General features: G+C 42.5%; 1 protein-coding gene across 9 annotated transcripts in view; it reads left to right on the forward strand.

Moving 5' to 3' along the window:
• The window catches only part of LOC105670535 (serine-rich adhesin for platelets), a 258,685-nt gene that overhangs the window by 194,244 nt on the left and 39,699 nt on the right, over window positions 1–24,742 (forward strand). For all 9 annotated transcript variants that reach the window (XM_012364087.2, XM_067360244.1, XM_067360245.1 and 6 more), the window contains 2 exons: window positions 2,424–2,470; window positions 23,832–23,932. In XM_012364087.2, the coding sequence (XP_012219510.2) occupies window positions 2,424–2,470; window positions 23,832–23,932 (148 nt within the window). The remainder of the gene's footprint in view (window positions 1–2,423; window positions 2,471–23,831; window positions 23,933–24,742) is intronic.

Consider the following 24,742-nt stretch of genomic DNA (forward strand, 5'->3'; position numbering starts at 1 on the left):
AGGAAGGGTCTAGAGATTTAATTAAGGCAAGGCGACGGGTAGAAAGACGAGTCGCTACGTCGTGTAAACTCGAGCCCACCCGTTGGCCCCCTGTTCTCTCTTGTCTTCTGTCTCCGTCTTTGAAACGAGGCAAGTCAGTGCTCCTTTTCCTCGCCATTCGAGAGGTTTCTCTCACGAAAACTCGTGAGAACGCTGCACACGTCTGGAGCGTAGATCTTGTTCGGCCGAGCGTGTGCGTCAAAGTTCGTCAGGCCACTCGGATTTCCAGCGCCAGAAATTCTCTTCAAGAGGCCCATGTCTTATTGCGACTTTCGTAAACCTTGTCACGACGCGAAGACATTTCCACAAAGTTAGCGAAAGGTTTGATTAAACGTCAAAGGGAACTCGAAATTTATCGTATACCGTATGAATTCATTGTAATAAGAGCTTCCGAAAACGCTGATGGAACTTGCAACCAATTTTATATCGACGGCAGTATTTTAATGAGTGGAGCGAGAGAAGTAGAACCTTATCTTAAAGGAACTATCGCTACGTACGCGCCACGTTTGATCGATCGGTGTAATTATCTGTAAGATTATACGAAGAACTTTCTTCTTAGAAGCTCTTAGCTTGTGCTTCTTCGCGAGTGTTAACAGGCCGTCTTTCTTCATTCAAAGTCCACCTCGAGGCCAACGCGCGGGCATCATCTGCCTCGCGGTTTCAGCGTCAATAATTTGCAAAGGCTGCGGGGCAGGCTCTAACCGACTGATTTCACGCATCTGGCGTTTGGCGGTTTAGTCTGGCCCGGTCCGTGTTGGCTCCGGAGCGAGAGGATCGGCAAAAGATGTCGGGAACGAGAGGGAGAGAGAAGGTGAGAGACAGTTGGCGAGAGAAAGAGAGAGAGAGAGAGAAAGAGAGCGCGCGCGCGCGAGAGAGAGACGGGAGAAAGCTGGAGTTAGAGGACGAGGAGGTGGATGGGTGAAAGCGGAGGGCGAGTGCGGGCAGTCCCTGCCTCGCCGCCGTGGTGGTCCCGTGATCAATATTCCTTACCCCCTTTGCCTTGGCTTACCCCTCCGGCACGATACGGGTGCCCCTTACCTCGGGAAAACCCTCCTTCTATCCATACACCCGCTACCCAACCCCCGCCCCCTCGAGGGAGAACCCGGCAGAAACCCCTGAAACCCCTCTCGCACCCTCGTCTTAATTAGGAGTCTGAATCTGCGGCGGACACGCGTATAAGGGTAGGTCGGAGGAGGTCGAAGGGGGGGGGGGAGGTGGGGGGGTGGAGTGTGGGTGGATGGTTGGCAGTCGGAGGCCGGGGCAAATCCGCAGACGAGCCTCGTGTCCGAGACATTATTCCTGACTTCGTTGCGATCGCCCCGGCGTCACGGCCGTCGGGCCACCCTTTTTATTATTCCCTGAGATAAACACATTTGCGCGTCCTTACCCTGCCGTGCGGGATCAACGCTGACTGTGCGCCGGCTCGTGGCCCGTCCATTTTCTGGACGAAAGAATTTCGCCGTCGACTTCACCCCCTCTATTTAACGCGCAATTAACCGACGCGAGCCTCTGTTTATGTCTTACACGCCGTACAGAATGTCTCATAATTGCCGCAAATCCGCGGATGATTTCCTTCGCCTCGGCGGAAGTCCACCTCGAATGAATAGCTTTCGAAATTATCAATATCCGCGGACTTTCCGGCGCTAATTTCTACTTGTTCCCGTTCGCACGATTCCAAAACTCTCGGTAAGCTATTATCGCGATAATTTCTGTCGCTTAACTTAACTAATTGCTGCGTTTCACGATATTTTTATATTTTTCTCTCATTAACGAAATGCAGAAATCGTGTTTCTAAATTTGTTTTAAAGAGCGCGGAAGACGCTGTCCTGACGAGGTACGAAAGAATTGCGCGCGATTGCGTTGAAATAATTATAATCAGCGGATCCAGAATTTTACGGAACGCGCGCGCGCACACGGGCAGCGAGGATATTTACATGCATGGTACATATAGGGTAGTACATGGAGGGTGGGCAGCGGTGAGGTTGAACCGAGAGGATATTGGGGTTAGGCCATTCATTAGATTATGGGAATTCGGTGGTACCCGTTGAAGGGAAAGGAGAGGAAGGTCTGGTGCTCGGCTGCGCGATCAAGGACCACCGTGCATTAGCCTGCGTCATAAGGCGCGGCGAAAGGATTGAAGTTGAATGCAAAAAAAAGTGAAGTTTTATTTTCTTTGAAACTTTTTATTTTTGCTCGTCGTTGTCATGAACTCAATAGAGCATCACTTACATTTACTAAACACAGGTTATTTATATTATGCTTAAAATATATGTGAAGGAATTAATGAATTTACGTTAAACCGTGTATTTCTATTATTTATTATGCATTGATTATTAAATTTTCACAGTTTTAGAGAAATAATTCGCGCTCTTTTTCTGTTACAGAGCCGTCCCTTACGAGGCGGGAATATCCCCGCCAAATCATGAACAAGGTAAGTTCCAGTATTTCGAGTAAATTTACTTACTTATAGTTTATAATTTTCCCTTTCTCTTTTAATACAAAATTATTATGTTTATAATACAAACAATATTAATAACGGAAACGTACGATACGTACAATTGATATTCATCAGTAATCTTTCAAATAATTAAGATTTTAAATCTTTAGAGAAAAAAAAATTTTGCAATTTATTTTATCTCGCGTGATAGATGGTTGCTTTAGAAACGCCCTGTATATTTCAATAATTAGATCAAAGAATATAGCGTCATAAGCGAGGATTTGCATCTTTCATCGAAAAGCCTAGCAAGTCAGTTACTAGGGAAGATCGATCTAACACCTTTAATTGGTTTCGTGCTCTGCGACTCGCATTGCGTGTTCGTATCTTTAGTTACCAACGACTGCGCTTACCAATCAATGAAATCTTGCACAAGCACTTTATGCAATTGCATATTGAGAATCGCACACAGTACAGAAATATGCAGGTCTCACTTTTCTTACAAATTAACAATGTGAATAATAGTAATTACCGTTTGAACTCGGGTGTTAAACATTTGCGGGACAATCGGTTTTTATAAATTCCCAATCTTGACATATATTTTTTTTATATACACCACTTTTATTTATCTTGAATAATTAAACTGGTAAGTAATAGCAATTACGTTGATATACATATATTAATAACCAAAATATCTTCTTCATTCTCGACGATGTGGCGCAACCGTTATAAAATCTCTCGAAAATACTTGTCACGTCCAAAGAGTCGTTTACATCGACGTGTTAGTTACATGTACCCACTAACAATGTATATGTATAACTTGAGCCTCATTTGTAGGTCCTTTATGCGCCGTCTGCCTTTCCTCATTATGCATTGCACATGAGAAAACTTGCTTAGGAATCTCTCTCCACTCTCTCTCTCTCTCTCTCTCTCTTACTCTCCCCCCCCCTCTCTCTCTCTCTCTCTCACTCTTGAATCTCTTTCTATTTCACTCTGTCGTGCCGGTTTCCCTCTGCCACCTTCCTTCTAAGGGTGCCGAGCTACCATCTACTACCTTCTTCCTCCCTCGCTCTCCGCACATCGTTGCCCGCCTCGTACTTCGGCTTCTTTATAAACTTTTAATGACGGCAAAGCCTAATCGAGAGAACGAGCGAGCATGCCTGGCCTCGCGAAACTACCCGGGAAAATCGACGTTGGATCTCGATGTTCGATACTCAACCAGCCAACCGTCACTTCGGAAAGACGTTCGCGCAGTCTACGATAATGGCTGTGCGTCACTCGCTAATTATTATTGATTAATTTATTAATATTGCAAGCGAAACGTCGGTGTCATATCTCTGTGGTCGAAATAATTAGTGGCATTAGTGCTCGTTGTTTTGCAATACTACGTGTTGCGCACGCGAAAGAGTTGAAAAATAAATCTCAACAAGTAAAATAATTAAATCTATAAATACAATATGCAAAGAACCATATTTATGTCTAATTAAATATACATAGCACTTTTTACAAGCATCAATTTAATTGCAACGAATTCAGGGAGAATATTTTATGTAAAAAGGTTATTGTATTATTATTTTATACGAAGGAGATTGATAATTATGTCTGCTTTTTTTTTTTTTTTTTTTTTTTTTTCCTACTCCTCGCCACTCCCTGTTGTGAAGTATTAATATATTGATGCCCACTCGATAATCGATAGCCACGTTACAATGTCGCATAAAATAAGCCGTGATAAGTACGAGCAGGAAGTTGAAGTTCGAGCTTGAGCTCGAGCGCAGAGGTGCTTTCGATTTGCAACAAATCATTCAGCGTTTACACCCCGCTGCCCGTCCAGTTGAATTAAACTTCCACCGAGAACTTCGTTCTCCGCTTACCTCGGCTCGAAGGCATACATATACACCGGGTATAGCTAACGGTCTGTACCTGCGAACTGCTTCTCGAAGTTCGCTTCCAGTGCCTTCGTGCGAAAGCAGTTAGCTGTTTGACGTAGCGCTATGCTCGTTACGGACATGTCGGAATTAACATGCCTACGCACGATGTATGCGAGTCGAACAAATTGAAGCGATATGCATAGTACTTATTCGGAAGTTTGATATTTTTGCGTCTTTAAAATAATATTTAATGTTGATGATACCTAATTATACGCAAATACTCTTTACGCTAATAGATTAGAGAATATTAACTTTGCAGAATTACAATTTGAAATTTACATTTCTGAATGTATATTAATATTTAATTTAATGCGAAGGTGAGCTTTTAGCAAAATTATTTATTTTGATATACTAATCGAATTTCTTTGCGCACTATCGTTCGGTCGTAAATTTCACAGTATACGCTATAGCTTTCGCTTACCCTCGGAAAAGAGAATGGCGACATAAACCCGTAACGTTCGACTCCTAAAGCACGATTAAACTAATCCTTACTTATTTCTTTCATGTTCCTCAGTGCGTATGTCCTGAAGCTATTAGATATATCTTCTGATCGTTGCTTACAGTTTCTCTTTGGGGATAGTCCTGCGGAAATTTGGCAAGTCCGAAGCTTTTTTTTCTGGAATCATTGCTTTCTGTACTTTACGCTTATTATTATGTTATTAAAATCACTGAAATATATCACGTACATTTTTTTAATAATAAATTTTTAATATGCTTATATGAAAGAAAAAATTATGAAAACTGAGAGAGAAAATGTAATTTGCTTTCTATATTATCAAAATTTGTTGAAAAAAGTTATAACTAGAAATTATTTATAATTCGACGGATTGATATTTTTAACGTTGAATAATACATTGTAATTAATTTCGGTACTGAAATATGATTCCACGAAAATCCCTGACAAATCTGACTCTTGAATTTCACTGTCGCGGGCGGTATTCACGAAATAAACGTAGCACGGGTTCTTTTCCGGCGATGTTTAAAGGCGTACCGGTGTCGGAGTGTATACCGTGCGCCATTTAGTGGCGGCACTCTTTCATAAAGGACCTTAATAAAAATCCCAATCTAAACAAGCTTAATTTACGTCCGCCACATAATTACCTACCCCGAGGCATGACTTCCCTCGCTTACCCTCTCTGCCGCTCCTCGCGAACCACCTCCGGCTCACTCCGCAGAAGGAATGGGTGGAGGGATGGGAACGAAGGAAGCGTGCACATCGAGAACGCACTGAAAAATCTAAGAGGCTTAAAGCATTAACAGGGTTATATAACATTCATTACCAGCGGGTCAGCCTTTGTGAAATTTCCCTTGGAAGCGCCTTCACTCGGTGGACACAACCTTCTCTCCCCTTGATTTCTCTCCCTCCAGCCCACTCCCTCGCCCTCTTCTTCTCGTCGCCATCTTCTTCCCGATCCGCGCTCTCACTCTTCCGCAGCATCTAGCGTCCCTCGTCTCTGGGGGGTGCAGAATAGTCACGTGACTACGCCATCGTCCGGCGCAAGGGACGGAAAGTGGCAGAGAAAGGAGAAGAGAGGAGGGTCCACCTCTCTCTGATGAAGATGTCGCACACGCCGGGGACTCCGGCGAGATTACTCGGGTTAGAACCTGCGGACCCTGGTCAGGGCACATGCTAATTGCTTTATTTGACATCAAGAAATAATGTACTGCGCGGTACGACTGCTGTGCGGAAAACCCGCGAGGAAACCAGAGTCCTCCGTTCCCATCTCGCGCCCTTTCTCGTCGCCGCTCCTTCGACTGTTTCTATAAATTTTCCCAAATGTGTGTCCCATAAAATGGCATTTTCTCCAAAATTGTGAATCACAATTTGTTCAATATAAATATGTGCACATCACGCTCAATCGACGCATATACACATTTATTCGTTATTTCACAAATCTACATGTCACGCTAATGTCGAGCTATGTTTCTCTCTACTGTAGCGATATCTTTTATCGTTATAACTTTTTGAGTGGAATAGATTCCAAAACAGTGTCACACAAAATGCAAAATACAAAATTGGTTATAAAAAGAACTTATGTTTTCATTTTCGATGCTCGACGAAATTCAATTCATAGCGCTACGTGAAGCGACTGGTTACGTCAGGGAAGTCAACTAGAAAGCCAGACCTAATAACCCTTAGTCAAACCAATAAACATTTTTCCGGGTTACATATGATGGAATTTGTATGCCAAATCGCGTATATTCAGAAGAGAGCGGTGCGTTCCGACGCGGGGCACGCGCCTCTCTCGTAAATATGCCTTCGGTTGGCAAAGTGCTATCGCGAATGGTGGCGGGGAGGGAGAGAGAAACGGGCGCGCACGGGAGCTTAGGGTGTTAGGGTCGGTTCTGGGGTCGCCAAGGGTGCATTTCATCTTCGGAGGCGTCAGCTCGGAGACCGATCGACTATACGGCCGACGTTGGATCATCCATCTTTTATCGAATCGGACTTGATGGCCAGACCGCCGCCGCCGCCGCCGCCGCTATCGCTCGGGCTCACAACTTTTGCCTCTCCGAAGACTCCACGCGACACCTGAGCGTGTGCATCCGCATGTAAATAATGGACAGTACTGTTCCGACGCATTACATCGCGGCGGCGTGTCAAACTTTCTACTCACTTCGTTACAGACGTTGCTTTCTCATTTATTAATCGACCTTCGCGAAATAAAATATTTGCGCGAAATAAAGTCGACGCGATAAAGTAAAGTTGCGATTGGAGAAATTCGAAGTAAGACGCGATCTTACTTACAATATATTCGAACATCGCAGTACGTTTCAGTTGATATACGCGATTTAATAGTGATCAATGTTCCGTGGATCGGGTCATCCATCTCTCGTCGAATGGAAATCCGACATTCGGTGCCAGAAGTCGTTACAGTCATCTCAACTTTCGTCTCCGGTAGCGTCCATCATGTCAGGACGGGATACGCTTTCCTAACCAAACATACATTAATATGCATATATACGTAACTGGCATCCGCGAAAAAGTTGAGTTGATGATTGATGTGTATACCGTTCGTTCATAATAATTCGCTCTACTGCTAATCATCGAAATAAGCAATAAGAGCAGTCTTTAGTCTCGTTTAGTATAGATTTTGATCATATCTTTTGACTGTTACACTATTCGACTTTATTATAAATATATTTTAAGATGTAGAAAATTCATTTTAATCTTACAAAAGTTAAAAGCAGTTTCACGTTTTTCTGATAAAAATTCTTCTTTTACAGAAAATATTTAAATGAAATTGTTCGCTGAATAACTGATTCCCGGTTTATTATGCAGAATTTCTAGTTTTTAATTCTCCAAATTATAACAGCTGTAACAATGCAAGAAGGAAGCGTCACATTAACATAGCTTATTAATGACAATTCAGTATACTCGCGATGCGGTTGAAACAATGAGCCGCGCGGCGCGTTAACCGAGAAAATGTAGCGATGCAGAAAACCGAGGGAGTCCTGGGAGAGGTTGTGGGAGATGAGGGGCTATTTTTGCGGTTAGCAGGGAATAATTTAAGGGCGGATAATATGCGGAGGTCGTGTAATTTGGCCGTGGCGCCGATGCCGGCGTCGGTGACGGAGAATGCGTGCTCGTTTTCATACACTTTCTCGCGCGCGCGAGAAAGTGGGAGGGGCGAGGCCAGGATGTAACGGAGAACGGGGCTCAGGTGTTCCATGGGATAATAGGCGACATCATCCTTGCTTCCCCGATCCCCTCATCCTCGTGCCACATCGTCAAACCCTGATCGATGTAATATTCACGCTCGATACACGTCCCAGCTTCTGTAACTTGCTATGCTCCGTACCTGCAAGTTTTCCCTCGAATCTCATCAGTGCCCTTTCGCGTCTTCTCGATACCTTCGCCGTTAATAATGCCGTGACAATAATGCGTCAGTCACAGTCTTTATCATTCATGATATTAAATTTGTAAGGCGCGGCAAGTGTAACAAGGCAAGTGTGCCCGGTCTTCCTCGCAATAATTTCAAGGTGGAAATAGTTGTAACGTATCGAATCTAATCTTGCTTATATAATACGCGATGTTATTATTAATACACATTGCGTTGCGCTTGTTTGGAGATTTATTTTTCTCAAAAGGGAGACGACCATTACTGATATTTTTCACGAAGAATGTTTTAACTTCCATTTCCAGTCTTGTCTGTCGGTCAACTAACGTCGAGCTCTTTCCGCGTTTGTAACAAGCGGAGGCAGTGGGGTGTCGGTTACTACCCCCGCGTGGCCGTGTACTCATTGCGCGTGGTAAACATCCCTCTTTTGTTGGCGGTCGGTCGGAGTTAAGCCGAGGTCTCCCATTAGCGCCGCTCGGAATTACAAAAATAACACTTGTCCCTGCAGCCGGACGCCCACGGGCAGTCCAGTGTAGTTAAGTAAAATTAAGCTAAAATTTCCGACGAGCCGCGATGTACATTCAACCCCTTTTCCGTCAGCTCGTGGCGGCGGCCGCGCGTACACGACTGGTCAACCCTTCGCGTCCGACCTCCCTTCCCCCCCCCCCCCTTCCTGCCTCCTCCTTCCCTCAGAAACTCACCGGTCTCTCTTTCCACGTATACGTTACACTTCACGCTGCCCCTTTATGCTCCGTGGGTATTAAATATTTACCTTTCGATGAATATGCAAATATAATTATTTACGCGCAATTTAGACGTTTTTACGCGCCCTGCGCGATGCTCGTCTCCGCCGTTTATCGACGCATTCGACGCTTGAGATGTGACAAGTGTAGAATTTTATATATTTATTCTGTGCTTGTATATAATTTATTACTATTTAATTATGAAATTCTTTACATTTGCAAATCTGGCAATCTATTTGTTCTTTTAATTACAAAAGAGATGGAATATACGATTAGTCTCGCGAAGTAAAATACGACAAAAATACTTTCTGAACTCTGAAAAGACTCTGACAGGACTATGTTTAGTCGAGATTATTATTTAGAAGAGAATTAAACTACATAAACAAGTCTAAGATTATTCTTTAGATATTTTCGATAGGTGGAAAGATAAGTCTCAGAATATTTTCCAAAGATATTACATATTCAGAATTGATGTACTTTGAGAGATGTTGAATTCAAAGACCCCAATTTCGATGTTTCGATCAAATTATATCTGTTAGAAGAGCTGAGAAACTGCTGTCAGCATTCTTACCCCGCCGTCTTTCTCCGCGAGATTAACCTTTAACGTTAATTATCCGCCGGCGTACTCAGGGATAGAGATCCCGAACTAGGGCGGCATCAAAGAACCGAGTGTTTAGCTGCAATATCTTTCCACCGGGTTGCACATCGGGTGACCAGAAAAGGGAGCTAAGAGATTCAAAAGGCGATGTCGGCGGAGATGATTCGCGGTTGCCGAAGAAACTGAAGAAGTTATCTCTAAGCCTTTACTCTATGGCTATCTATTTCTTTTTTCTTCCCGTTCTTATCTATTTTGCTTTAACGAGGATAATACGATAAATTAACTCACACAAAGGCATACAATTTTAAATTTCTTCTCGATTATCAACAAATATTTTATCATTAACAGAGAATTGGACGAAATTAAGTGAAAGAGATGCGTGATTTTAATTTTAAATCGCGTGCGTGTATATTTCATTTTCACGCGCATTGTTAAATAGAATTAGCGAAGTGTTTGCTCGCGCAATAATAAATCATACTGTCAAAATAATAATTTATCAAACTCGTAACTTAAAAGTCCTTACGATATATTTTTATTTATATTCCAAATTTGTGGCGAAGACCTGTGTAGTTGAAGTCTAAAGAGAAAAGTCTAATCGGAGAATGCTGCCGACTAAGTCGCGGCATAATTACTCGGATGACTAGTGTCGAACAGAGTGCAGCTACGCAGACAAATTGTATCTAATGACCATACGTCGATCATGCCTCGAGCCGGGCAAGCATTCCATGACTGCGTATTCACGTTGCTGTCGTTAGCATCCTTCCGACGGCCGACGTCCTACGGCGAACAATTTCGTGCGCTGCGAGCGAGCGAGCAAGCGAACAACGAAGGGAAAATGTATTCGAGAGTTTCCAATTTGCGGTTGCGGCCTGGTAGAGCGCGGAGCACGGGTAGGATTGGTCGGCACCGGTGGAGTGCGGCGCGGAGCTCTATTATGGTAATTATATGATAAATACAACAAGGCCTTGGGCGCTGTCTTCTCCTTCTCGGTCCTCTTTTCAGTCACGCTCGTCGGCTCTCGCTCTTCTCCACCATCAGTGGCAGGAATCTCGCTCCTCTCGCGACTTCGTCCCCGTCTTTCCACTCGGAGGTATTGTCGCTCTCTCATCCACCCTTCCTCTCGTCGTCCTCGGCACTCGTTCAGCCCCGTCGTCGTTTCCACGAGCGAGCATTGGCGGTTTGCCTTAAAATACGCCTCCTCTCTGCTGCGCGGAATGCAATTAATCTTATTCCCTTTCGATCTTGCCTTCTCGCGGCGCCCGTCCCAAAGGGATGAGTAACGTCGCTGGAAGAAGTGTTGCCGACTTAATGAAGTACGACTTCTGATGCGTACCGAAGCGTTGGTGCACATGAGAGGGAAATAGAAGGAAATTGGAGAGAGAGAGCGGCGAAGAAGGCGCGAAGAAGGCGCGTCATCCGGAAATCCTGGCTAACATCCGTTTTCATTATCACGGTACGTTTACCAGCCTCTTTACGGCGAAAAGCGGATTAGATAAAAAGGATATGTTGTACCGCTAAAAATTAAACGTCTCTAAAAACTCGCGATTCCTTCTCGTGCTCGCGACGTGATTTATTTTTGCAATGTAATTTCACGTTTCAGGATCGAAATTATTTTTTCGCAGAAAGAAAACGAATGTTATTCCTTTCTCTCCGTTTCTCATGCTAAAGCATCGAATTAACACGAGTTTAATTTATTATAGAACGCTCAGCGTAATTTGTTTGCGATTTAGTTTCTCCATCGGTTTGTCTATTCTATTTCTAGCAACAAGAAACTATCGTTAACCTTCAACGACGCCACCGTTGTTTCGGCAACCCACGCTAGCAATGGCTTATCTTTCCACTTTAGACGATTGCTCGAAACTCCATGTATCGTCGTGCTCGGTCGCCTCCCCGCTAACAAGCTCGGCGACGATGTCGAGCATTAAACGCGATGCGTTTCGCGGCGTAAACTAATATTCCTCCGGGCGCGCGCCCTCGCGGAGGGACGAATCGCGGCGCGCGGGCGGGATCATTATAAATAGTCATAATTACAACAGTCGCGCGTGCTTAATTCAATTAGGCTGATTAACGTTGTATGTTGCACACCTAAACCCCGTCTCTCGCGCCTTCTCTCGGCGGCGGCAACCAACGCAACGGCAGCCTGAAGCAGGGTCTGGCTGGTCCTGAGGGTGCACGCGCGCGCGCGCGCGCGGCCGAGCAGAGCGCGTAAAATATACGCGGTATCTTGGCCTAGGATCCCTGGGACTGCGGCGCCACGCCACGGTATTATGCTTATGCATAGGCAAGTTATAGCCCAGCTAATATGATTATCTCTTCGACGGAAGGCAGAGCGAGCTGAAGAGGGACTGGGCGCAACACGCCTGCAATCTGCTCGCCAGAATTTATTCCTGCACGAAAGAAATGAACGAAAAAATATTCAACGAACATTAATTTCATTTTTTAAGATCTGAATACTATAACACATTTTAATTATTGTTGCAATATTTTTCCGCAATGTTTCTTCGGTACCTTCAAGTTTGTGAAAAAATTGAAATGTTAGAATGGCAAAATTATTAATAGCCTCATATTGGAAGGAGACGAAGTAAAGGCAATGGCGTCGTTTGGATTTGTCGTAGGCAGAATCGAACCCGAATAAATTAGCCCCTTCGCGAGAACGCAGCCGAGATATAAAATTTTGAATATGAATGGGTGGTTTTGCATCTGTGATGAGCTCTTATTCGGGAAACAAAGCGCAGCTGACGAGAACATATGTAGATGAAGACGGGTGCGAGAAATCCATAATCCGCGGGATCCTTCGGCTTCTTAAACGCACCCGCGTCCTTTGACGTCGTTATGACAACGTGATTCGATCAATTCGATTATGCCCTAATGTCGCGTTCTGCAAAATTTGTACACAACTTGCGCCAGTTACTTTAGCCGCGTTTTTGCACTCTGCAAATTGCGCTACAATCTCGCATGCGGGATATCGTTGTAATTAAAACGATCGAACAAACATCGAGACCGTGCGAAGCCTACGTCGTTTCCTACCGAAGCCTAAAATGCCTCGGCACGGATCACGAAGGGGATGAAGAGGGATGAAGGAAGGAGAGAGAGCTCTCATCTCGTCTATCCCTTCCGCTAAACTCATCACCCGTCAGTAATTCCATCGATGCTTTAAGCATGGAGGGTCTCTTCAAGGGATGTACTCGTAGTCGTAACCTACTAAAGTGGGCTTAACGAAGAAATAGTTTCGTTCGACTTTCAGTTCGTCCGCGGCACACGACTCATATCAATATTCTATGTGCGTGATGCACTACGCGATGCATGCTTACGAGTTTTAAGCCACACAGATGCCTTTTCTTTAATTTCTTCTAAAAATTCTCCGCAAGACATATATTATACTTCATTTCTCCAATTACTCGACATAGTGAAAATTAAATTTTAGAAATATAATAATATGCATAGTATTAGCATACGGATGAATATTATGTTAGAAGCGCAAGTCGCACGAATCTCGTGCTTCTTCTGGATCCTCGTTGATTTTTCGTCGCTTTTGCGATTGTCACACGCAATGCAGGTGCCTGCTGATAACGCAGATCCATCCTTGTAGAAACGAGGCAGCCGGCATTTAATACCATCCCGTTGAATATTCCCTCGAATGGCCCTCGATATTGAATTGGCTTCTGCCTAATTGTAACCTCGCTCGTCGCGGGGGTCCCATTCACTTGTAAACGACATTTGCATAATTTTTACATTGCCTCTCGTGTAATCGATTTGAATACCGGCGGTGATCTCTCTTCCGCTTTTTTTCTCTCCTGCCATTTGGATCCGTGTAAGCCTTGTCCTTCTTCACATTGATCGCTGCAGTTAGAATTGCTAAGTAATCATGCTAAATCATGCTTCAGCTGCCGCATATTTTGATCGACTACATTTTTAAATTACGTACAGATTTTTATATATCTTTTCTAGAAAATATTGGCACAAATGTTAATATTGTTTTGATTAATAATTAATAATGTTTCAAGTTAAATTGAGAACGTTAATCATACAAATATATTGAATACAGTAATAAAAAATAATTTATAATTTTATCAATTGTTCGAAATTTATATATATTTTTTGAAGTGATATCAGTTTATCAAAGCTGTACAGATAACTCAGAAATTATCTTGATTACTTCATTTTCAAAATTACACAATTTGAAGATTTATGATTTGATAACAAGTTGCTAATTACCTCTCTTAGTATTAAAAAAGGCATAAAAATTAATCGCCACGCATTCAAACGAGTTTCAAAGTTTCGATCAAGCGTGAACGTCGAAAGCAGTGGTCACGGACTTTGGCAAAACATTAAATATCACGGCAAACGCATAAGTGGCATGCAGATCTTTGTGCAGATCTCTCGTAAAGTTACGGAGCGACATCGTTGGCCAGGGCGATTAATTTAATAAATTTTTTCCGCATCGAAAAGAAGAGGAGGGAAATAGGCAAACGTGAAGGGAGACAGCGAAAAAGTTGTATACCAATTAACGGATTGAAGTGCCATCAGATGCAGGCCGGATTTGAGAGGGTTCGGCTCGCAAAATCCTCGAAGGGTTGGACTATCATTAGCGAGCCACCACTTTAAGCGGCAGCCGCTCTCACCGCCAAAAGGAAGAAATTGAAAAAGCTCGGCTAGCCCGACGCTCGTTTAACTTGTACAACTTCCGCCATAGATTGCCTTTCGCTGCGGCTATTTCTTCTTGGCAATAAACTTTCACTCGTTGTCGCCAGCATCAAACTTTGTGTTCACACTTCTATTGAATTATTATATAATGAAATTTTTCATGTTGTATATGCGAGGTGTGAAAAAGTAATACGAGAAATATTTTTTGCATTTTCTATTAAGCAGTCATAAAATGATGTGAGATATACACTTCTGAAATTATTGTGTTAACAAGATGCTTCAACGCGATGACGACGGATTATTGAGATATCTATAAGAAGATGTGGTTAGAGAGCTTGAAGTAACTCCGAGAGAGGGTTAACGTGGAATTGGAATGCATAATGGACGGCACATTGTTGGATTACTAATGAGCATCTGCCAAGAGAACCCCGCATTTACCACTTTTCTTAGATTTGCGTTTTCGTGAAAATTTAAACATATAATATTTAATTTATTGGAAGAAATGTTATGTTTGAAAAAATAATAACAAGCTTAATTAGTTATCATACTTGACATAAATTATGTACGCACAGCAATATCTAAAAGAATCACATCTTTACACTATTCTACAAAAAATAGGAAATACCTTTCAGACTTTCTCTTAAAATTTTGCAATTTTCAAACCATTGATACTTGGTGAAAAATCATTACAGACAAAATATTAAAAAAGCATTCTAAAGCTTGAAGACTTTATATTTTTACGTATTTTAGAACGTTTTCTGATAATTTTATATTTTTTTTCTTTACATTTGTAAGTATTCTTTTTCGAGCTTAGAAGTGTAAAGTTTAAAGAATTTTCTGAAAACGGTTTAAAGCACGTAAAAGTACAGATTTCAAGCTTTAAAATGCTTTTTTAATGTTTGGTCTACGATGATTTTTCGCCGAGTTACAACAGTTTGAAAATTGGTCAATTTTAAGCGTCTGAACGTCTTAGCGCGGCAGTGTAGTGCGGCCGGCTGGCTAAGTGCGCGCCATTAATACGCACGATGCCGTATTAATGGCGCGCACTCAGCCAGCCGGCCGCACTACACTGCCGCGCTAAGACGTTCAGACGCTTAAAATTGACCAATTTTCAAACTGCTGTAACTCGGCGAAAAATCATCGTAGATAAAAAATTAAAAAAGCATTTTGAAGCTTAGAACTTGTAGTTTTACGTGATTACAATCGTTTTTAAAAAATTTTTTTATCTTTACACTTTTAAGCTCAAACAAAGAACATAGTACTTAGAAATGTAAAGATAAAAAATTTTCAAAAAGCAATCTAAAGCATGTAAAAATATAAACTTCAAACTATAGAATGCTTTCTTAATTTTTTGTCTGTGAAGATTTTTCACCGAGTATCAATGGTTTGAAAATTTCACGATTTTGAGCATCTGAAAAGTGTTTGTTATTTTTTGTGAAGCAATATATTAATTAATATTGAAAGATCTTTTAAGGAAGGTTTATCTAATTTAATAAATTGCTGTTATTATTGTTAAAAATATGACCAGACGTTATTTCTTTATAATTTTTACTCCAAAACTTTCGATTAATCTCCACTTGTTCTAAATTTTCCACCCAAAAAAGAGCGAAATCCATCTCTTGAATTGCTGGCGAAAAATCATACGAACAACACGGCATTCAGACTAGTAGCGCGCGATGTGTAGCGCATCATTCGTCAAAATGGGAAAGTACGCCGGTGAATAAATACGTCGGCGTCGTGCATTAAACGTGTACCCGTGGATACGTCGAGATAACGTCGAGTCGATTCGTCCACCGCTCGGATCTGCCATGAAGAGCAAGGGTGACAGAAAGTAAGGGAGAAAAAGAGAGGCGGTGGGAAGCAGATAAATAGAGAAAGTGGGAGAGAAAACCCGTCGCCGCGAGGCATGCAATGCCGGCTGTGAAACAAATGGAACGATCGCAACGGGGGTGGAAATAAAGCGTCCCCGTCGCGTTCTACGGCTGTGACTGAAGCGACGGTGAATCTGGAGAGGGAGACCAAGAATAAAAAAAACCACACGCGCGCGCTCTCGATCTCCGGATTGACGAGCGCTCGATCGTGCAAAAAACACCGAAACACTTTTCCGCGTTTGAAACTACGTCCGAGCGTCGCATCGACGTAGCGATTATTTCGACAAAATTAATACCAATCGTCAATATATCTGTACTACGGTTTCAGAGGAATATAATGAATGGAGATACAATAATTATTAACTAAATCATCGTTATTATCCATTTGTACATATAATTTATCTAGATTATTTTTTTTACGCTTTAAATATGGCTCAAACAAAATTGTTATTGAAATTATTGCGTATATTACTTGATGTAAATTTGCTGGATTATTGCTGCTTCCGGCAGCTTTGTTTCCAGCAGTTTACATCCAGAAATTGAGGCTTATTATTCCGAACCGTTTCTTTAATCACCACGGATAGAAATGCCATCTGTGTTTGCGAAAAGGACGAGTCGTGTGTGCGTACACAGGTGTGTACAGGACCTTCAACAGGTGGTCACTCGTAATCGTGGGGGTTATGCCGCAGCCCAGTGGCTACCCATCCGTCAAGGGCTTTGTGTGCCCTTGCGCGCTCCACCGCCAGTGGTCGTGGCGCCTATCGTCCTCGGGAAAAGCGGCGTTTTTCCTCTCCTCTCATTGCCCCCTTTTCCCTAGCCTGAAACGATCATCCCCCGGGCTACCACGCCAAAAGCCACACTCGATTCTCGTGGCTGGAACTCCGGAGACTTTTCGCGACTGGAACAATGCTCTCGTTAATTAAGATTTCTCTCCGCGAATTCCCTTACTCTTAGTCTTGTAACCGTTGAGTACCCTTCTTTCACAAGAGCTTTTTTTTGCTGGCGGAAGTATATACACACTGCTTCTAGAAGACAAAAGGACGGCTTACCTCAAGATTTTTTGCCTGCTTTTTAAGAGATTTGTTGTCATTATTTATTAAACTGGCGAGACAGCGAACAAACATTTGTAACACTTGAACTTTCCAGTGGCATTTAGTTTTCGAGTATTATTTAATTTGTACGAAATGAAAGAAAAAGCTGTACAATTACGGAAATATTGAACAATTAAAATTTGGGTTCCAAGCCTTCCGAAGAGGAAGAAAATGTTTTCTGCGAGGAAAATTTTGCAGCAGCTCTGTGTACGCAAGGCTTCGTGGTTGACGAGAGACGGTCTGGGTGGAAAAAGGAGGCGAGGGGAGGGGGCAAAGGCGCACGGAGATCCGGATTTAAGGCGTCGTCCGTGAAAGCCCTCTGGAGGCGCCGGAGACTTGGGTCGGGGGTAGTTTAAGAGAAAGAGAAAATGGCTGGGGATGGAAAAGCAGGCAGGAGAACGACAACGACGAGGACGAGCGTGTTGGAGTGTAAGTGCTAAGATCTCGGAGTGCATTAACATGCCCCGGAGGCAAGCTGAATACAACCCTTCTTACATCCAGATCTCAAGCCGAGACCACCGTCAACCGAGATACGGCGTGGCGGGGGGGGGAGGAAAGGGAGGAGGGAGTTGGTAACGGTGACGTCGGAGAGCGGGGCGGAACAGGGTGGAACACCGCAGAGATTCCTACTTAATTACATTAAAAATGTTTTATCCTTCGGCCTTATCTTCCTTGCCACTTGAGACTTGAGACAGTGATATTTTTCATGGACGAATTAAAATGTTATTAATCTTTTTTATCCAATCGGAAATTCGAAATGTGCGTGCGTTTCCGAAAGACGCGATATAAATTTTATATAATCGAGAGTATTCAATCAGTGAAGAATATTATTAATATAATATTAAAATTACAAATAATATTGAAAGAGAGGCGCTTGAATTTATATAGGAATATTTATATATTCAAATTGAAATATATATTAAAAGCGCGCGCGCTGCGATAAGAGAGAAAAATCAATACGCGATTACAATAGGATTTTGGTAGAATGCAAAAGCTGCTTAAAATATTTGCAGGCGAGAATTGTTCGTAATTATACATAATTTGGAAATATATTCAAGGCGAGATGTTAGAAAAGTTAAGGAAGCATCACGAGGATGGTTTGGGCCAGCAGGTTCTTGCGCTACGGCGCGTCTTACATTATTTAGAAGGATCCAAGGACTAAGACGTCGGGCAGTGGCGCATGCTAATCACTCGACCCAGATTGAATAATGAATCAGTATTCTTTCCCTTCTTTCTAGTTACCCACCTTCTCTCCGTGGTCGTCCTCGATGAAGCCGTCGCTACGTGACAGGCTTTTTATTACCTAGCGGAAGAATGCCTCCTTATTCCTTCGTTAGAGCCAGCCGGCGGTCGTTATTCATACATATATGCGGTCCGTGTTGCGCTCACCATTAATGTCCTTGCATTTCAATTACTAACGCAAAAAAGATCTCTTATTACGAAAGATTGATGGAATTATAAACAGCAGAGGGGATTGTTATCTGCATTTATTAATTGATAAAGAACGTTTCACATTTACAATTAAATATTTGCAATCAGTTTGCAAAATGTTTATGCAGTTTACGCTGCGATATTACAATATGATCAAAGAGAGAGAGAGAGAGAGAGAAAAGTGTTGTTGCAAAAATTATTTATTTCGTCGGAATGCGAGATACCGAAAGTTTATTCATAATATTATTAATTAATTCAAAGCTGTTTTGTATTCGCATTGATTATTAAAGAAAACCTGAGACAGGCGCATCAGGTAGAGGACCGTCACGTGGGAAGACGTTAGCATAATGTCTTTGGGTTCGGTACATACATAACGCGCACACGTACAACGCGGATACGTATAACGCGGTACTGGCACCCCGCATAGTACTTTACTCCTTGGTACTTTGTGTGCAAATTATGCCCAAGACGAGGCAGAATGGAAGAGAGCCTGGGTTTCGCCTGCAAGGATGAAGCAAACCCCCGGCGTAACCTCTTTGTACGAGATTCGAATGAAAATTTAAGAGAAAGAGTTTTACTGTGACGCAAGTTTCCTGCTTCACAATGTCTGGAGACGTCATTGCTCTAAAGCGGAATTTAAATCAAAGTATCATAAAAGGATTGCTATACATAATCCTACCTAGCGACTATGGTTGCATTGATGCAATTTCTTCGATTTTACAATAAAAGTTATAAACATGATGTTATTGTAAAGATAAAATTATAGTAGAAATAATTGTAGATATTTAGCAAAAATGTATGGTGCTTGGAAAGTTTTTAATTTTTATAATACAAAATAAGTTTGTCACAATTGCGTGAAAGAGAATAGTTTTTTAGGAATCTTTGGAAAAAAATGAGAAAATTCTGCTTATCACGAAGGCTTGAATTAACTTTTACTGCACACCTTGACAATTTTAATGATAATTGCGAGAGAAAGAGATGAAGAAAGGATTCGTATTATTGCTCTTTAGAGATTAGGGTCTCTAGCTCTGCGACAAGCTGTACTCTCCATCTTATAATAACAAAGGTTTACCCTTCCTTGACTGCCAGCGTCTGCCGACGTTCTTGTTGTGTCTAAAGACTCCGATTAAGCTAGGAATCTAGTTGGTGTGTGCAACGCCATGTTATATATTTAATCTCACATACTTTATTGCTCTGGTAAATCTTGCATTAAGAATTATATGATTTGAAAAACAACAAATAATCGTTGTTCAGAATAAAATAACGTAGCAGCAGCGATATTTATGCAAATGCTGCTTCTCACGAATCTCTATGAGCAATAAAGAGATGGTAGACATAATCTGTAGAGATTTTCTCTCCTTGTCGGTCCGTAGAGCCGTTTTAGGGGAAAACAAGACATTTATAAACACCCACCACGAGATTAGATTTGTTAAGATAATGAGGCGCCTGGTTTAGCGAAGCGCCTCCACTATGCTCGCAACCATCATCCTGAAGAGCCTGCAACCGCCGTCTCCTTAATCCCGGATATGACCTCGCACGGTTAGGCCATTGCTGGATGCAGACTTGCGGGAGGATATGTGTGCTCACGAGCCTCTCTAACAAATTTACCGAGGCGTGTACACGCTTTATGAATGATATAGATTTAATTCTCGCAGGAAATTAATTACGGAAATTTTCTATTTTCTTGATGGCATAAAAAATCACTATTTTTTAATAATCATTTCATCGTCTTGTTCGATGCCCAGCATAAATTGAATTTTCTTTCCAAGTTTCACGCGGGAAAGCGAGGGGGTCGATTCGAGAGCGTGAGGATAAGGCAAGAGCTCGCGAGTCTATGGCCCTTGAGAGAAATGTCGATCCACTGTCGATCAGAATTTATTCTTATTGCGATGCAGGCGACCGTACACGGAGACGCGTTATTTCGGCATCGGTGAAAAAAACATAATAAAATTTAACGGTCCGTCAGGTTGCGGCATTCCCGCTGCTCCCTCGTAGCAGCCAATAAATATCGGGAACAAGGCGGCTACAAATCTCAAGATAAACAGAAGCTCGTATTTTTCTACTCCCCCCCCCTCGACTTCCGCCGCACTCCTCGCGCTTTCTCCTCGAGCTCGTGGAAAAAGGGCGCTCTGCCCCTTTTTACATTCCTCGTATGAATTATTAGGTGGCCGGACCTAAGGGGTGGACACCGCAGTATTTAATTTTCACTCCCCATTAAAACAGGACGAATTTTTCCCTAATCGCATCCCTGACGATGAAAGTGCGGTCGGCAGTTTGTCACCGACCCTTCGTTCTATTATCAATATATTACCGTATCTTGTCTCACTCAGTCGTATATTAATTTAAAGTTTAGCCCTTCCGATGTGATTGCTTATCGAGTAAGAAATGCGCGTATGCGTAACGTAGAAGGAGAAGAGAGGAGAAATTTGGCGCTGCTGCCGAGGCGGTTAGATAAGCGCGGGCGGTGTCAATTAAGGAGGATGACAGTTGCGAGCACCGAAACAGAACTAAGGTCTGGCCGTAGCCGATGATGTATGTGGTGGAAAATACTGGAGGCAATCTGTCACGCCATCGACATTCTGCGAGAGGCGTCTGCTCCTTTTCTCATTCGATCCCTTTTGCTTCTTTTCGTACAAATATTATATCACGAATAATTTAAGTAATCCTAAAAAAAAGAAGGGAAAAACGTTCTTGATTTTTAAATTTTATTAAACAAATATTGATTAGAAAAATTTAGATTTATCGCTCTATCTGTTGAAAAGGCAAAGGTATATTTAACAATTTAATTTAATAATAATCTTACTTTCGCATTTTTGTCCGCCGTGATCTAAAATTTGTAGTTTTGCATAAAGATCGCACACAAGCGAGTTACCAATAAACAGGATTTCCCATTTCTTCTCTTTAAAGGCACAACTGGTGTCTTTTTTTCTCTCTCGATGTTAAACGAGGTACATATGCTTTTCATCTGCTTGCTATCTTTTTCCTCCTCAAACGAGCTCCTTCCGGGTATACGGCTGATTAAACGCGCAACTATGTAACGCAAATATACTGGCCTCGGGCTCGCCTCGGCTTCCTTTTCGGCGTCCCTCATTCCACAAGACAGACTGGAGCCGCTCTCGATTCCACCTTTCGACTCTCTTTGAATTCCAACCCCGGTCACTTGACGGAAATATTTATCGAGGGTCTCCGGCGTGGCCCCCTCTCGTTGCCCTACTCCTTCCAGCTAGACAGGACGACGACAGGACGAGGCACGGTTGCTCGTAACTCACCCCGGTACCTTTCGTCGGCGCTTTTCCATCTTCTTTGCCTCGATTATCGCGTTCCCTGTCGCTCGCGAGTTCTTTGATCCATTTTACGGAGTTTGTTTGGTACGGATTATTTACTCTCTTAATTACATTTCGATTCTAACTCGTCTCGTCCCTTTATCGCCCTTTCCTCGTGCGGCTGAATGACTAATTATCAGTTTTACCTGTTCGTCACGCGTAATGATTAGGCTATACAGAGCATTTTATATCAAGCATCGCGTTCAGCAGAGAGAACAAACAAGTTTATAAATTATACGCCACTAGTTTTTACCGAATTAAGCTTCAAAGACGCGGATGAATAAAAAGTTCCCCTCTTTTTCTAAAGGCTGGAAAAGATATTTTTCTAAATTGTGAAAATAAATGCATATATATGTCATATCAATTTTGATACACGAATTTTAATATCCTACAAGAAGAGAGACGACACTTTTAAATTCTTTAGTCCTCTCATCCTTTCTCAGTCCACGACAACGAAAAGAAAGAGAGAGAGAGAGGATCTGATTTACATTTCTTTTTCTCGTCGGCATAAAAATTCTGCGGCGATAACTTCCTTTGTTCCATCCTCTGTGGTCGTGAATACGACCGACCCCTGCGGCTCAAGAGCGGCGGGGAGTGCCGTCGTAACCTCATCTAGTTTCTCGTCCATATTACATTTCTTCTTAATTAAAGATTGTACACATCTCGATGGCAGCCGCCTTCTATCATCGGTTGAAATATTTTTTAAGATTGATCCCAAGAAACCAATACGTTACATCGTGTTCTCGTGCTAACTGTACATCGTAATCGCAACAATAAAAATTCGGACGCGAGCAAACATCATCGTCGGGAATGAATTCGTTAGAGTCGTGATCATCTTCCTACGTGACATTACGCGAACATAAAGCTTGGGAATCGGTATAAAATGCCAATCGTTCGAATAGCATGATCGCTTTTTAAGTTGGACAATAATTACCACTATATTTTCGCGAAAGTTTTCGCGATTGCGCTCGAAAATTACGCCGCGGCGACATCCGAAACGACAATCGAGCGAGCCGTAACCGTGTGATGTTCCACAACTTTATACGTTCCTGATAATCTCTCGGAGAGCTCCCGGACGGTTATTCGCGGTGGTGCTCGGGATTTATGAAATGGCAATAAAATTTATATGACTCAGTGGATCGTTAGGGGTGCGGCTCGCTCGTTCAGATTGATGTCGGTTGTGCCGCCGAGTCTGGTTCACTTGCCGGAGGCTACGTTTGTTTCTCCCCGCGATTGTCGTAGAACGGTCCATGCTCGTTATTAATCTCCGGGAAATCACGACAGTCATTTAGTCATCGTGTAAAACGGAAAATTATAATATTTCCAATATTTCAGCTAATATTTTGCAATTATATATATTCATTTTTCTCATTAAACAAATAAAATTTGTGTTTTAAATTTATGAGTACACATAACATGCAAAGAGCAAATTACATAATTTGCAGATTGCTTTTATATCATTATACTCGGCCTGAAAAATTTAAGGAATTCCATTTATCAATAAACATGTGAAAAAGAACTCTACATAATCTTATTTTTTTCATTTGAGTTCGAACGGAGATAAGAGAAAAAAAAGATGCCTTTGATAACTCACTTATGCAGTGAATCACGCGTGTGCTCTGCCGAGCATGATGCCTCGAGGACACGTCTGCTCTACCTGTTGCTCAATTCCCCATCGACGGTAACAAGTATCGCGCGAAGAATTCGACGGGCTCTCCTTCTCCGCGCTTTCTTCTACCTATCGTGACGTGGGACAGTCCGCAAGTCTCCGAAACGGCTGCAGCCAGTTTTCAGAATCTGTAACATGCGACTTTGCTCGGTGCTGAGAAACTGACAGGATCGATCGATTGAAATTTTGAATTGCGAGTGACCGCGTTTGTATTGTTGCAGGTGGACGATCGAGTCAGGTCTCCGGGAACATCACGATGTCTGACCGCTACTACCATGTCGCTCTCCATCTCACCTTCTAGCCCTGAAGAACCTGTTACGCTGTAAGTAATGTATATGCACACGATATTAATATTAAAACATCTTTGCTACATATTGGTACTTGACATTGTCGGCGTTGTTATCGAAATGTTGAATATTTCTGAAAGATTTAGCTGAGAATAGAATTTATCTTTCTGCCCGCGAAGGCAAGGTGATACAATTTATAGAAAATATTCTTACTCGAAATCTTAAACATCATACGTACATTATTATCGTATTAAAATGCATAAAATATTATTCGACGAAAAGTTAAAAGTCGCGGAAAATGCAAGCGAGACCACAATCCTTGCAGTTTCCTTCTCGCGGTCCGAAAAGCCACTCAGACAAATTAATCCTCGCGACTGTTATATCACAAGCAATACAGCAATGGTGCTCTCGTGTGGTCTACTCGTTATCGGGCGTTTCTCCATTCTTACTATTGTAAGGCACAGCCTCGCAGGGCACCGCGTAGACGGTGGGATTATACAGAAAGATGAGAGAGGAAGAGAGGCGATATTTATGCCAGTTTTTTATTGCGCTTTAGCCCGAGAGAGCAGAATGGAAACAATATGTCACCCGGTAGGGAAAGCAACCTAGTAGCGGGGCGGCGGAAGAAGGGGGGCTACACGAAGTTCTTGTAGGTAGCCCGACCGGTGGTACCTAACGTTAATACTAACGCCTCCACCGTGCTAGCACCCTCCGACCGACGTCATGATTTTAAATGAACAACCCCCGTTTCTCCCTTTCAGCCCGAAAACACGGGCGAACGACGGAATTGCCGTCGTGTGTTTCGTGATTTTGCGTACTAAACGATTTTTGAATTTGTTCGCATT

The sequence above is a fragment of the Linepithema humile genome, chromosome 8, assembly GCF_040581485.1.
Source record: "Linepithema humile isolate Giens D197 chromosome 8, Lhum_UNIL_v1.0, whole genome shotgun sequence".
Lineage (NCBI taxonomy): Eukaryota > Metazoa > Arthropoda > Insecta > Hymenoptera > Formicidae > Linepithema > Linepithema humile.